General features: G+C 30.8%; 3 protein-coding genes across 4 annotated transcripts; 1 reads left to right on the top strand and 2 right to left on the bottom strand.

Annotated features, from left to right (window-relative positions):
• Nucleotides 1-1,296: 1,296 nt before the first annotated feature.
• Nucleotides 1,297-5,285, bottom strand: LOC118073316 (probable ATP-dependent RNA helicase DDX43). Of its 2 annotated transcripts, none has more exons than XM_035093735.1 (7): nt 5,127-5,285; nt 4,018-4,438; nt 2,782-3,854; nt 2,560-2,707; nt 2,229-2,470; nt 1,998-2,160; nt 1,297-1,916 (listed from the first exon to the last, which is right to left on the bottom strand). In XM_035093735.1, exons 2-7 carry the CDS (start codon nt 4,432-4,434, stop codon nt 1,713-1,715), a joined length of 2,247 nt encoding a protein of 748 aa, XP_034949626.1. In that variant the 5' UTR covers nt 4,435-4,438; nt 5,127-5,285; the 3' UTR covers nt 1,297-1,712. The 2 variants fall into 2 exon arrangements, with proteins under 2 accessions (XP_034949626.1, XP_034949627.1); XM_035093736.1 differs by lacking the exon at nt 5,127-5,285 and adding an exon at nt 4,756-4,916.
• Nucleotides 5,286-5,535: 250 nt separating this feature from the next.
• On the top strand, nt 5,536-9,828 carry Rev1 (Rev1 DNA directed polymerase). The gene is made up of 4 exons (XM_035093594.1): nt 5,536-5,683; nt 5,780-9,223; nt 9,296-9,438; nt 9,627-9,828. Exons 1-4 carry the CDS (start codon nt 5,630-5,632, stop codon nt 9,769-9,771), a joined length of 3,786 nt encoding a protein of 1,261 aa, XP_034949485.1. The 5' UTR covers nt 5,536-5,629; the 3' UTR covers nt 9,772-9,828.
• bur (GMP synthase burgundy) lies at nt 9,524-13,962 on the bottom strand. Its single transcript, XM_035093595.1, has 9 exons — nt 13,834-13,962; nt 12,885-13,147; nt 12,583-12,795; nt 12,190-12,487; nt 11,506-11,974; nt 11,190-11,431; nt 10,904-11,074; nt 10,382-10,813; nt 9,524-10,288 (listed from the first exon to the last, which is right to left on the bottom strand). The coding sequence occupies exons 2-9, from the start codon at nt 13,100-13,102 to the stop codon at nt 10,187-10,189; spliced, it is 2,145 nt and encodes a 714-aa protein (XP_034949486.1). The 5' UTR covers nt 13,103-13,147; nt 13,834-13,962; the 3' UTR covers nt 9,524-10,186.
• Between the last annotated feature and the right edge of the window lie 40 nt (nt 13,963-14,002).

Here is a 14,002-nt window from a genome sequence, read left to right as displayed (position 1 = left end):
TGTTTGTCAATCGAAACTGATATATACTACCTAAAGCTTCTCGAATTTATGCCTCAAAGCCCACATCAAGTACACAATCAACTTCATCCAAGACCAAATAACTTAGTCTACTCACATATAAATTACCTAACTGAGTAAGATCGTTCAATCTTTTTGGTTCAGCAATAACAATATAATCTCTACTTTCGACGTAATTTATTTCATCTTCTTTACTACTACCTTCATAAATACCGACGGATTTGGTCTCATGATATTTATGCTTTGTTTCTTTGTCAGTTTTTTGTAATACCAGCTCTTGAGTAAAAGCCATTATAAGGATACTTAGAGCAGCTCGTTCTTCTTAAGACGAGAAATATTGTCTTTTCAACTGCAAATTGATACTATTTCTTCTTCACCCTAATCCATAATAACCAGATATTCATAATCAACATTTTCCCTATCACAAACAATGGAAAATTTTGTAATTTTATGAGTTATAAATTTTTTATACAAAAAAAAAGATATTTTATTAACTTAATATCAATTAATTTTGCATAAATTATTAAAAATTTTTAAAGTAATTAAACAATAAATTAAGAAGCTTTTTCAAGATAATTTTATCGTACTAATGTTATTACAACATGATCAACTCTTCATATTCAAAAATCTAATTACGCTAGTTAAAACAAAAACACTAACGTGAATCAACTACATTACTCTCAGAGAGTGTCTTTATACATCAATATTTTTTTCATTCCTATGAATTTAAAATTTATAAAATTACCTACTAGAATATTTACAGCTTTCCTTTTAATGAAATTGAATTTTCTACTATGATACGATTATAAATCAAAAATACTACATGCGATTATTAATTGAAAGTTACTACTAGAAGTTAAAGTATACTCACATGTGATTCCTCCTCTTCATGTCACCCACAACAGTTCAGTATTTCATCTCGAACACAAGTCAGTGATGTTGCTGGAAACCTCAAACGCACTTTAATTAAAATAGTTTGTTTTAATTAATTAATTAATATTACTTAGCTGTTCATGTAATGCCAATCTAAACTTTCTTGTTTTCAGATTAAGTGAAAATACTTCGAATTATTCCTTGATAAGTCTTAACATAATTCTTATTATCTAATGATTATGAAATTTATTTGAACACATTATTTTATTCTTGATATTATTTTTTTTTTAATTTATTGATGAGATAATATTTATAATAATAATAGTAATAATAATGACTTTTAGTTATTATTAAATCACTAAATATATATTTTCTAAAAATAACCCAAATCTAAATGTTTAATATCACAATTATGATTTGGTTATTCGATAATGTACTGCAAAAATAATTTTATATGAATAACAAAGTAAATATATCCGTTTGTAATCATAATCTATATATAAATAGAAAATAAGTCCATCTGTGATGTGAATAAACAATAGGAATTATGTATTATCTACACTTACAGTATTTTTAGGAAGACACGTAATCCCTGAATTGTTATTAACCTCAGACTTTTCGAAATTTAATCTACTTGAATTTGGAATGAAAAAAATTAAATTAAACATAAAAATGACGTTGTGCTTAAACTGAATGTTTTTGTACTCTTATCATAATCGAATTCGTAAGGATAAGTAGAATTATTTTGTTTGTTTAAAAATTCAACAATTAAGGAGTTTTTAAACAAAAACTTACATATGAAAAATTACGAGAAATTAAATTTAATAAAAAGAACCGTAATTGTCGCCACGACGTCCTCGACCACCACCTCCTCCACCTCTTCGGCCTCCGCCACCACGATTACCACGTTCATAACGTCCACCTCCTCCCTGAGCATCTATACGTGCTGTTTCTTTCTCTTGAGCTTTCCTTTCTTTCCATGCACCGTGACGATCTTTCATATTGTATAAATCTTCAGGTACTTCCTGATAATTATTAATAAATAATTAAATTAAATTCATTAATACTTAATGTTTGTTAATTGTTTTATATGTAAAATACCATACCTGACTTGCTTCTTCCAAAATAGCAATAAGGTCTTCAGCCATACCCCAATCACCACGAGTTACAAGACTTATACTTTCTCCAGAACGTCCAGCTCGTCCTGTACGACCAACACGATGAACATACTCTTCAATATCACGTGGGAAATCCAAATTGAAAACGTGACTGTAGAAATAAGAAGTTATATAGTATTGTTCCTTTCAAGTTTCAATATCAACTAATTGAATACTTACGTCACATCTTCGATATCAATTCCACGGCTAGCAACATCAGTAGCAAGAAGTATTCTAACTGATCCTGATTTTAAATCAGCGAGAGCCTGCTCTCTGTCCTGTTGATCTCTTCCTCCGTGAATACTTTGTACAGTAATACCTGCTAACGCCATTTTACTAGCAAATTCATCAACTCTGGTTTTTTTTCCAAAGAAAACAATAACTTTATCATCTTCGCCCATGTTTCTAATGAAATCTTCAAGCTATTAAAAAAACCATCAATAATTAATTAAATATTCTATATAAACAAGCATCTAAATTTATTTAAAATTAGTAAATGTACAAAACTTACATATTGCTCTTTTTCTGAATCATCAACGATTAAAATCGTCTGTCGGACGGAATGAACTGCCGCTAAATCCAAAGATCCTACATATACTTGGATTGGATCTTTCATGTAAGATTGAGCCAATCGTCTAACACCTTGGGGCCATGTGGCACTGGAATCATGAAAAGAGAATCGTTAAATTTATTTCTCGTAACTTATTTTAATCATGTCATAAATGATATATACCTCGTCATTACAGTCTGTCGATCAGGACGAACATCAAGCAAAGTTTTACGGATTTGTGGTTCAAAACCCATATCAAGCATCCTGTCAGCTTCATCTAAGACCAAATAACTCACTTCACTGACATCCAATTTCCCTGCATTAACAAGATCATTTAATCTTCCGGGTGTAGCAATAACAATGTTGACTCCTTTTACAACACATTCTATTTGCTCTTTGCGATTACCACCTCCGTACACACATGTAGCTTTAATTCCGCGATACTCGTACTTTTTTACTTCACTGTTAATCTGCAATGCTAACTCTCGAGTAGGAGCCATAACTAATACGTTTGGTCCAACCCTTTGTTCACGTGGTGTTACTTGACCATCAATATGAATCAACGCTGGTAATAAAAATGCAAGAGTTTTCCCTGTACCTGTTTGAGCAATACCAATCATATCTTTACCACTTAAAAGAATTGGCCATGCTTGGCATTGAATTGGGCTTGGTTCTGTAAAACCCTGCTTGCGAATTTCTTCTAGAATTTCAGGATAATCACGAAAAGCATGTTCGAATTTTAAAATAGGATTAGGTACTTTAAAATCTGGACACTTATCTTTGTTTTCTTCTTCAAATACACGACGGCATGAAATATTATTCTTCATCTTACGAATTTGTGCGACTTGTTCATCAGTCATATTTGCAACTTCTGGATCTTCATTATAAAAATCTTTCTTTAAAGGCGTCAATTTTGCTATTCTTTGAGCCATATATTCTTCGTGTTCTTTATTTGCTATGGTCCAATCAAATTCACCAAAGTCAAGAGGATCTCTTTCTTCTTGTTGAGGCTTTGGTGTGTTATCATATGATTTTGTGTAATCATTGTTAGAATACTGATTATTCTGGTAACTTTGATTGTTATCGTATGATTGATAGTTATCTTGTTGAGGTGCAGAATAAGATTGATTATCCTGCTGTGACCCAGAATAAGTTTCACCAGTTAATTGTCCAATAAGTTCCATGGCTTTGTTTTGAGCTTCAATAGATCCAGTTAAAGTTACTGCAGCATCTCCTCCTCCATTGGATTTGTCAATCTATCAAATTAATTCAATATGTTACAAACTGGATAATACTTTCAGACAACTATAATCTTATCACTTAATCTCAATATTTCCAAATAGAGATGATTAATCTTTTTACATTAATTTTCTAAAATGATTATTATTTTTTAATAATTTAAAAAATCGAAGTACTTACATTAATTCTAGCATTACTCTGGGATTGCAAATCTTTAATTGTGGCTCCAGCACGTCCAATAATTCTTCCAACGTGTCTTTGCTGAACATATATCACTTGATCATCTTTATTTTGATTGTCATAACTGCCATAGTTATTTTGAGATTCTCCTCCACGATAATCTCTGGAATCACGTCCTCTCCCATAATCTCGATTTGAATGTTGAGAGTCTCGTCCGTAATATGATTGATCCGAGTTCATCGAATCTCTTCCTTGATAATCTCTACTTGAATTATCCGAACGTCGACCACGATGATCTCTGTTTGAGTTTGTCCATTCTCTCTTTGAATAATCATTCCGTTTATTATCCCGGTAATTATCCTGATATTGTCTCCTATCACTTCTCGAATAGCTATCAGTTTCCCAACGATCACCCATTATTCTAAAATTATAAATTATTTTATTAGAATTTATTCCATTCTTTAGTTAAAACAGCATCAATGTTTAGATAACAAAACCATTTTAAAATCTACTTTACCTATCAACCATTTACAACTTGTACAAATAAATAATTTATCTATAAAAAGCTTATAAATATAATCAAAATTTTAAAACATACACATATTCTATTATTAATAAAGAGATTTTATTTAACATTCAAAATGGATGAAAATCTTGTTAGTATTTTCTTCATTTGTAGAAATGGTAACTTTTTCAACTTAATTTGGTATGATTTATTCATTACAAATATACATTTACCTTATTTCCAAACAATAAATTAAATATTTTATAAATCACGTAATATAAATAATAAACTATTGTATATTTATAAATCAAACGAATTTTTATTGAAATAAAATAAATTTGATTTCAGTCTCAAAAGGTTAGAATCTGTCTACATGTAATGATGTATAAAGCATTTGTTGAAATACATTTTCCTAAATACTTTAGAAGTACATAGGTTTCATTGTTATCTTTCATTTCCCTGAAATAATCGTCTAAAGTTTTGCTGATGCGTAGAAAAAAAATGTAAACAACACAAACATTGCTATGAATGTCTGCCGGTAGATTTATTGATTTAAAACCTGTCATATTTATGTTATGACTACGTTCAATAAAGGTGTACTTACATTATTTTTTATATTTCCTTGTCGATTAAGATTAATGAAATACAATAATCAGCTTGAAATATAAACTATAACAGTAATTATGTATGAAATGTTAAATTGATCACCCGGATGATGCAAACAATGGGCCTCATGAGCGACGAGAATTTTGGGAAATCCCAATTGGGTGTCATCTGGCGGCATCTTCGGTTGATAAATAAGAAAGGATTTTTAACGACATCTGTTAATTTTTTTTATACCTGGAATAAATTTTTATCGATGGAACACAACGAATGAAAAAAGTAAACAATCATAACAATGTGTTAATTTTAAAGTTGAAAAAGTTTTTATAATTTTACATAAATTTTAGCAAAATGCAAATTGTTCTAATACAAAATAATAGAAATTTGCACCTATTTTTTTACAATTTTTATTATACAAATAGAATGAATTATTTTTAAGTGCTATTTATTTTTTTAACCAATGTATATATTTGTAATGTTATTAGTAATTATTGTTAATTAACAATGTCAAGAAAAAAGAAAAAAGAAGCTTGGGCTGAAAATGGACTGGAAGACTGGGTAAGTTATATATTAATTATTTACAATAATTTTTTTGATATTAATATCAATATTCTACTCATTTTTAATTAATAACCTTTATATGTAATTATACAGGGATCTTATATGGCTGCAAAAAAAGCCAAGCTTGAAGACCAATTTCAAGAAGCAGCTGAAAGTGAATTTTCTCATGCAACAGATCTCTTTCGTGGCATAGCTATTTTTGTAAATGGTTATACTAACCCTTGTGCTGATGAATTAAAACGTTTGATGATGGAATATGGAGGAATATATCATCATTACCTTCGGTCTGGTGCTACCACTCACTTGATAGCTTCAAACTTGCCTTACTCTAAAATAATTCAGTACCGAAAAAGTAAAAATCCACTTCCACTATGTAAACCTGAGTGGATTACTGACAGTATTAAAGCCAATAAATTATTAGATTGGAGGCCTTACCTTCTATATAATCAATCATCTATAACTCAACCCCAGTTAAAAATGGGTAGTAAATCAAATCAAAATTGTACAAAAGAAACTCAGTTAAATAATATTAAAGAGGTTCAAGATGTTAGCGGGCCTTCTAACTCTATTAAATTAGTAAATGACATATCAAAGTCAACAAATCTCAAAGAAGAAACTTTTAAAATTGTAAATACAAATATGCCTAACGTAGCTGTTAAAGAACAAAAGTCTCATGGAGCAGCTTTATGTTCTAAAAATGAAGAGTTTCTGACAGAATTTTACAACAACTCTCGTTTACATCATATATCAACAATGGGAGCTACTTTCAAAGAATACGTAAATGAACTACGATCTAAAAATACTGGATCTTTTCCTGGTTTAGAACGTCTGAAGGAGCTGAGTGAGTCGCAAAGAAAGCTTTCTGTAATTCAGAAAGATCTTGACTCTTCTGATGAGGATATCTTTGATCCTCCAGTGAGATTAAACCACCCATTAGAAGAGAAAGATAAAAAAGAATCGATAATAATGCACATAGACATGGATTGCTTTTTTGTTTCTGTTGGAATAAGGAATAAGCCTGAATTAAAAGGATTACCTATCGCTGTCACCCACGCCAGAGGAAATAAACCAGCTATTCTCTCTAACATCAATGATGAAGAATTCATTTCAATGGCAGAAATAGCTTCTTGTTCTTACGAAGCAAGGAAAGCTGGGATAAAAAATGGAATGTTTCTTGGACAAGCTTTAAAGCTTTGCCCTAATTTAAAGACAATTAAATACGATTTTGAGGGATATAAGGAAGTTTCTTATATTCTTTATAACACTGTCGCTTCTTATACATTGGACATTGAAGCCGTTAGTTGTGATGAGATGTACGCTGATATCTCTTTAATCCTCCAGCAATGTAATTTAACTCCTCTAGAATTTGCTGCAATAATCAGAGAGGAAATTAAACAAAAAACTGGTTGTCCTGTATCTACTGGGTTTGGTAGTAATAAACTGCAAGCAAGATTAGCAACAAAAAAAGCTAAGCCTGATGGACAATTTTATTTAAGACCGGAAGATGTGAGAGCTTACATAGGAGCAATAAAGGTTCAAGATATTCCTGGAGTTGGTTATTCGACTATGCATCAATTGAGAAATATGAATGTAAAAATCTGCTACGATTTGCAGGAAATACCTCTTAATACTTTGCAGAAAGAATTTGGAAAGAAGACAGGGGAAATGTTGTATAATACATGTAGAGGTATTGATTATTCAAAACTCAGCATAGAGCATATAAGAAAGTCTGTTTCAGCGGAAGTTAATTATGGAATTCGTTTCGAGAATGATCAGGATGCCCGGGAATTTTTAAAAAAACTTTCCACCGAAGTTGGTAACAGATTGATGAAAGCCAATGCCAAAGGGAGATGTATTACATTAAAATTAATGGTAAGAGCTAAAAATGCTCCAAAAGATCCAGCTAAATTTATGGGTCATGGAATTTGTGATAACTTTACAAAGTCAAAAAATCTTTTAGTAGCAGTTGATGATGAAATAGTTATTACCAGAGAAGCTCTAAGTTTATGGGAACAAATGCAGCAACCTGCTGATGATATTCGTGGAATTGGAATTCAAATTTCGAGATTAGAGATACCGAAAAAAATTACCGATACTTCTATGGTGAAGTTTATCGCCAAAGGGAAGACATCTGCACGAGAAATTATAAATAACGAGCTGAAAAAACCAGAACAAAAAATTAATACGCTTAAAGAAGCCTCAAGCGAACCGAAAATAATTGAAAGAAAAAATAATGATATTAATATAAAAACTAATGGTAGTAATGAGAAAAAAACTGAATCAAATGTGCAAAAACCTCAAGGTCTTGATGCTTACTTTAAAGTTAAAAAACCTTCAACATCTTACTCAAAACCATCATCTAGTCGATTTCCAGCACCTACTGAAATAGATAAAGCAGTACTCAATGAATTACCTGAAGATATAAGGATGGAAATAATAAATTATCATAAAAATGAAGTTGTTTTAAATTCAGAAGATAAAAATAATAAATTAGATGATTGTTTAAAATCCTTAGAACCTGTTGAACAGTGTAATAGTGCAATTAAAAATAATCATAGTCATTTTGAGAATAAAATTACTACTCCAGAGGTTGATAGCGATGATGAAATCATTCCATGTTCTCAACAAATTGATACAAATGTTTCAACAAAGCTTTCTGGAAACTGCAAAACTAAAGAATTAGCTTTGAAACAGGTAAAAAAGAAACTTCCACAGGCTACAGATTATTTTAAAGAAGTAAAACCTCGAGCATTTACTAAACCAAACTTGCCGAATGTTAAGGAGATTGACATGCAAGTATTGATTGAATTGCCTGATGATATTCGTAATGAAATACTAAATCATTATAAATCAAGTAATAATGAGAAAGACGGAGGGCAAACTAGTGAAGTTGATATAAAAGCTACCAGTGCAATAAACAGTATTAATGTAATTAAAAGTTCTAGTAATGAAAAAGCTAAAGATCGTGAAAAGTCTTCAGAGGAAGTAAGAAAACCAATTCATGAGATGAGTGTTTCTTTTTCACAAGTTGATCCAGATTTTTTAGCTGGTTTATCTGAAGATATCAAGAATGATGTCAAAATGTATTGTATGGCCAAAAAAAGAGAAAAAGAAATAAAAATGAAAAAGCCATTAACTGAAGAAGCAACGACGTCTAATGGATTTATTAAACCAATGCAAAATATACTCCCTATAAAGCGAAGAGGTCGTAAGCCGAAAAATATGAAAATTGTAAATGATCAAATTCATCAATCAAAAGTTATTAATAATACCAAAAATCATGTTCAAACTTTGAAAGGAAAAAAGAAGGCAGCTGATAATAAAAAGAAAATTAATGGTAGTGATATTGCATTATCTAAACGAAGAAGTTTTTTAGAAAATGAAATAAGTATCTTACAAGACGACATTATGATTGATGATAAAGGGGAAGCTATTAAATCACATCAATTGAATTTTCAAGGATGGAATATAAAAAATGAACATCAAGAAATGTTAACAAATTTAGTAAACTACCTCTTTAGTCTTCCATTATATCAAGTATTATTTAATATTCCTTAATTAATATTAACAATTTATTTAATATTTATAATTAATAACAAAACTTTTTAGGTAAAAAATCAAATACAAACGTGGATCGCAAATTCTACTCATGTCAATGACATAGACACTTTATCAATCGCAACTTTTCTTAGCATGCTTCCAAAAGAAAGGCGTATAGAGGACTTGCATATTTTAATGAAAACCATGTACAGGTAAGATCAAAAGTTACATCATGTGAATTTGTGTATTTATGCGAACTATAAATAAAGCAATGGTTATAATAATAAAAAAGAACACTTTGAAGAGATTATTTTTTTCTTCTTATTTGTTTGTTTGTATTAAAACAAAAGTGGTATTATGATAAAAATTACATTAATTTACTACATGTTTGTTTGTTTAGATGTATGACCAAAAGTGGAAGTTGCGTTTGGCATGAAACCTATAGGAAATCTGTTGAGCATGTTCAACATTATATGCAAATCGAGTACAACAGCAATTTAATGTTACCATCAATAAAATGTAACATTTGCGGATGCAAAAATTAATCATGGATGATGTGTTTTCTCATTTGTTTTGAATAAATTATTATTTTATACAATTGATCTAATAGAGACATATTTACAAGCAAACATGATACTTACCTTCGACCTTAATGTACACAATACCATCATATTTAATCAGTGCAATGATTAAGCAATCATTTCACGATTATATTAAGCAAAAATAACTTGGAATATATGAATGTATGTATATAATAAGTCTATACAAATATATTCCAAGTATTTATTCTTGCTTAGTTATTTTTTCTTATATAAATCGGTAAGAATTCATAATCTTGTATTTTTAAATTTTTTGTAATAGATATATTTTTGCAATATATTTTTTTTTTCACTCTTCTGTAGTCGTTACGCGTAAAGGTGGTGAAAAAATAGAAAGAAATGAGTCGAAAATAAGTGTCATTTACTCCCATTCTGTAGTACCCGGTGGTTTCGAGGATAAATCATAAAGAACGCGCGATATACCTGGTACTGTTGATATTTCAGTCACCATTTTCTTAACAACCTACAAAAGAAAAATAAAAGATATTAATTAATTAATCGTTGAAATAAATAAAAATATAAGAGACTTCTAAACAATTCAATTAAAGAAGCTTACATGCATGGGCAATTGATTGCCAGGAATAGCTGGAGTACCAGTCATAAAATCACTTGAACAAAAAGGCCTAAGAACAATTGAGCGCTGACAAGAAGGCGTTCTAGTAGCAGCATCACGATCGAAATGCACAGGAATTAAAATAACTGGCATTTGACTGATAGCATTTACACAGCCGTTTGATGCTAATACTTGATTAACTAAATGATCGGCTTGTCTCAATGTTGCGATCACATTTGAAGTAAGATGTGTGGGTGTGATGTCTGTAATTGGATGTTGGACCAACGGTCCAAATATATAACAGACACGATTCACATTATGACACACACGTGGTATCAGCCTGGCAAGAAACATTAAATCTTCCCAGACAATATTTTCTGGTGCTGGCTCATCACAGGATAAACCCACTACATAACTATAGCTCCTTCTATCACCCTAAAAAAAAAGCGTGAATCATCAAAATAAATTTGCCAAAATTTGTATCTAAAAATATTAACCCGCAAGAGAAAAAAAAAAATAACATACTTGTACTCCAACACTACGTATTGGTAAAAGAGTAGCTGCAATATGATGGTTGCTTGATACTCTTCGTAAATGTTGACGTTCTGATTCACTGGTTGCACCTTCGACACGGTTTAGCAATGCATGCTTTTTTTGAAGCATTTGTTCGTACTCGGCCATTATTTTTACGATCACCTATAAAATAACCTTATCTTAATATGATTTTACAAAAAAAAAAAAATAATTTCCGGCTTGAAAAAGTGAATTATCAAAGGTTGAACGTAAATCGATGTTAAAAATAAGAATATACCTGTGTTTCAGAAAAGTCTTTATCCATGTAAGGTTCATCTGCACACAATATACGTATAGCTAATCCAGGTCCAGGAAACGGATGTCGTTGAACGAGAGATGCTGGTAAGCCTAAATCACACCCAATTTGTCTTACTTCATCTTTGTGAAAGTCTTTCAAAGGTTCTACTACTCGACCTTGCGCCCTTAAAGCTCTCACGAGTTCACTGTCGTTGTGGTGTGTTTTAATTGCATCAGCTTTGTCTATTAAAGAGCATAAATGATTTTTAATTTAGCTGTTAACTTTTAATTAAACAAAATGTAATTAGATTATTTACCACTGACAAGTGCACTTGCACTTTCAATAAGATCGGGCCTAAGTGTTCCTTGTCCAAGAAAGACTTCATCGGGTTTTAACCCCATTTCAGTCATAGCATCATTAGCCACTCGAACAAACACATCACCGATTATTTTACGTTTCTCTTCAGGACTTGTCGTTTGACAGAGCATTTTGGTTATTCTAGTTCTAGGACCAATTGTGGTAACTCCAATTCCTTTGTTGTTAACAACATTAACAGGTGGAACATTATCTAATGGCATCGACGTGGTTCCTTCCATAAAATAATGTGCTGCATTAACAACTCGCAATTTAATGCCTAGTTGTGCTAAACTTTGTTCAACAAATGGAGTCTCCCCTTTACGCATAAATCCATTGTTAATATGTAGTGGAATTACTTGTTCCTTGTTTAACGCTTTATGTAATAATGCCGCACAGACGGTGGAATCAACACCGCCACTTACCAAGAGCTGTAAATTTTATCATTTTTATTCATTAGTAACTAATTATTTATTTTCATCAACTTTTATTGATATTATTATCCATGAGTTTTATGAAAATTATCTAAGAGTAATTTAGTAGCTGAGTTATTGATCCAGTAGTTTTTATAAGAGTTGAAATTTGCAGTTTCAATGAAAATTCAAGACTTCGTATTTCCTAGATTTAAGAAAAATGTGAAGCTTACCAATACTTTATTGTTGCCAACAGTTTCTTTAATATACTGAATACACTGGGTTTCTCGATCACGCATTGTATAGTTACCAGTGAGCCCAGCTACACCGAAAAGAAAATTATGTAACATTTGTTTTCCATTTGGAGTGAGATCAACCTCTGGATGGAATTGTACACCATACAAATTCATTTTATCACTCGCTATTCCAACTATGAAATTCGATGATTTGGCTGTAGCTCTAAAACAATCAGCTACTCTTTCTATACTATCTCCATGAGTAAGAAGAACTAACTGTTCTTTATCCAAGCCCCTGATAATAAAATATTTAAAAACATTAATCAAAATAAAACTTTTGACATTCAAGTATAAGTTTTCATTGAAAAGTAAAAAGAGTAATATATTTACTTGAATAAAAGGCACTTGGGATCGACTTCAATAGGAAATTGTCCGTCTTCTCTACCTTCTTTTCGTATAACCGTGCCTCCAAACTCTTTGTTCATCATCTGCATTCCGTAGCAGATACCTAACACTGGGATGCCTATTCGAAAAATATCACCATCATATCGTGGTGCATCTTCAGCATAAACAGAACTAGGTCCTCCAGAGATAATAATAGCTCTGTTCAAAATAATAAGTATTAATTTTCATTTGTTCATTTATCATTTACTGTCAATATTGATTAAATAGTTTGATATATTTTTACTGACTTGTATCCACTTTCTTGGAGGACATATGCTGGTGTATCTATCGATAAAATTTCACACTGAACATTTAATTCACGAACTTTCCGATCAATCACCTTTCCATATTGAGCACCAGCATCCAGAATAGCAACTCTCTCGTCAGCATTTACCAATGTCATGGTAACATCTTCCGCTCCATTGTTCCGATCTGGATGGTATAATCCATCTGTTGTTTTGTCCATTTTTAATCGTTATGTCTTTACGTCTAATATAATAACTCAGCTACTCTGTAAACATTGAAGCAGTCTTTTTAAGAAATTATATTTCATGACGAAAAGTATTTATATTACTATCGTTACTTAATAGTAAATAACTAATATTCACATAATATTTTATAATTTTATAAGAATCTTCTAATCAACTTCATTTTCTAAATTGTTTCTTTTGTATGCATTCCAGAAAGTAATTAAAATTTCATGAGACTTGACATTACCATAATTGGTTTCTGTTTCTTATAAAAATTCTAAAAATGTAGTAATAATGCATTAATATATTACGAAAATTATTACAATTATTTTTACAACTTGATAAGTGTATCAAAATTATTCGGATAAACAAGATCAGAGATCAGTACATTTTTGATACGCTTGGGGTACTCTAGAAGTTTTCTACTATATATAAAAGTCTGCCATAAGCTGACAGTAGATATATATTGTCGATTCAAGTAAATCATCACAAAAGATGTAAAAATTTTCATCAATATGTAAAAAAAAATTATTAAACATTATGATAATTAAATCATTAATTATAATAATGAGGTTAAAGATTTAATTTTGATCGAAAATAATAACAAATTACCGGCCGTATAAACCAGAGCACGTTTTGGAGTTGACAATTTTCATTTACAGCGACTTATAAATACTTATTGGGAAATTCGTTTAAATTAAGACAAATTGGTTATCGGGTTACTTACCAATTGCAATGCAATTCTAAGCTGTTTTAGACGCGGGTCACTGAATTACAAAAAATGAATCGCAAGAAAACAGAGTAATCGTACACTGAACGAGGCGGCCATTCATCGCCACAATTCACTGACAGTAAAACATTACTTCAACAAGATGGGCAACTTGACTTCAAAACGT

Source organism: Chelonus insularis, unplaced genomic scaffold, assembly GCF_013357705.1.
Source record: "Chelonus insularis isolate UGA/USDA-ARS -01 unplaced genomic scaffold, ASM1335770v1 scaffold_277_pilon, whole genome shotgun sequence".
Lineage (NCBI taxonomy): Eukaryota > Metazoa > Arthropoda > Insecta > Hymenoptera > Braconidae > Chelonus > Chelonus insularis.
The sequence above is the reverse complement of the archived record's forward strand: the minus strand, read 5'-3'. Positions and strand labels throughout refer to the sequence as shown.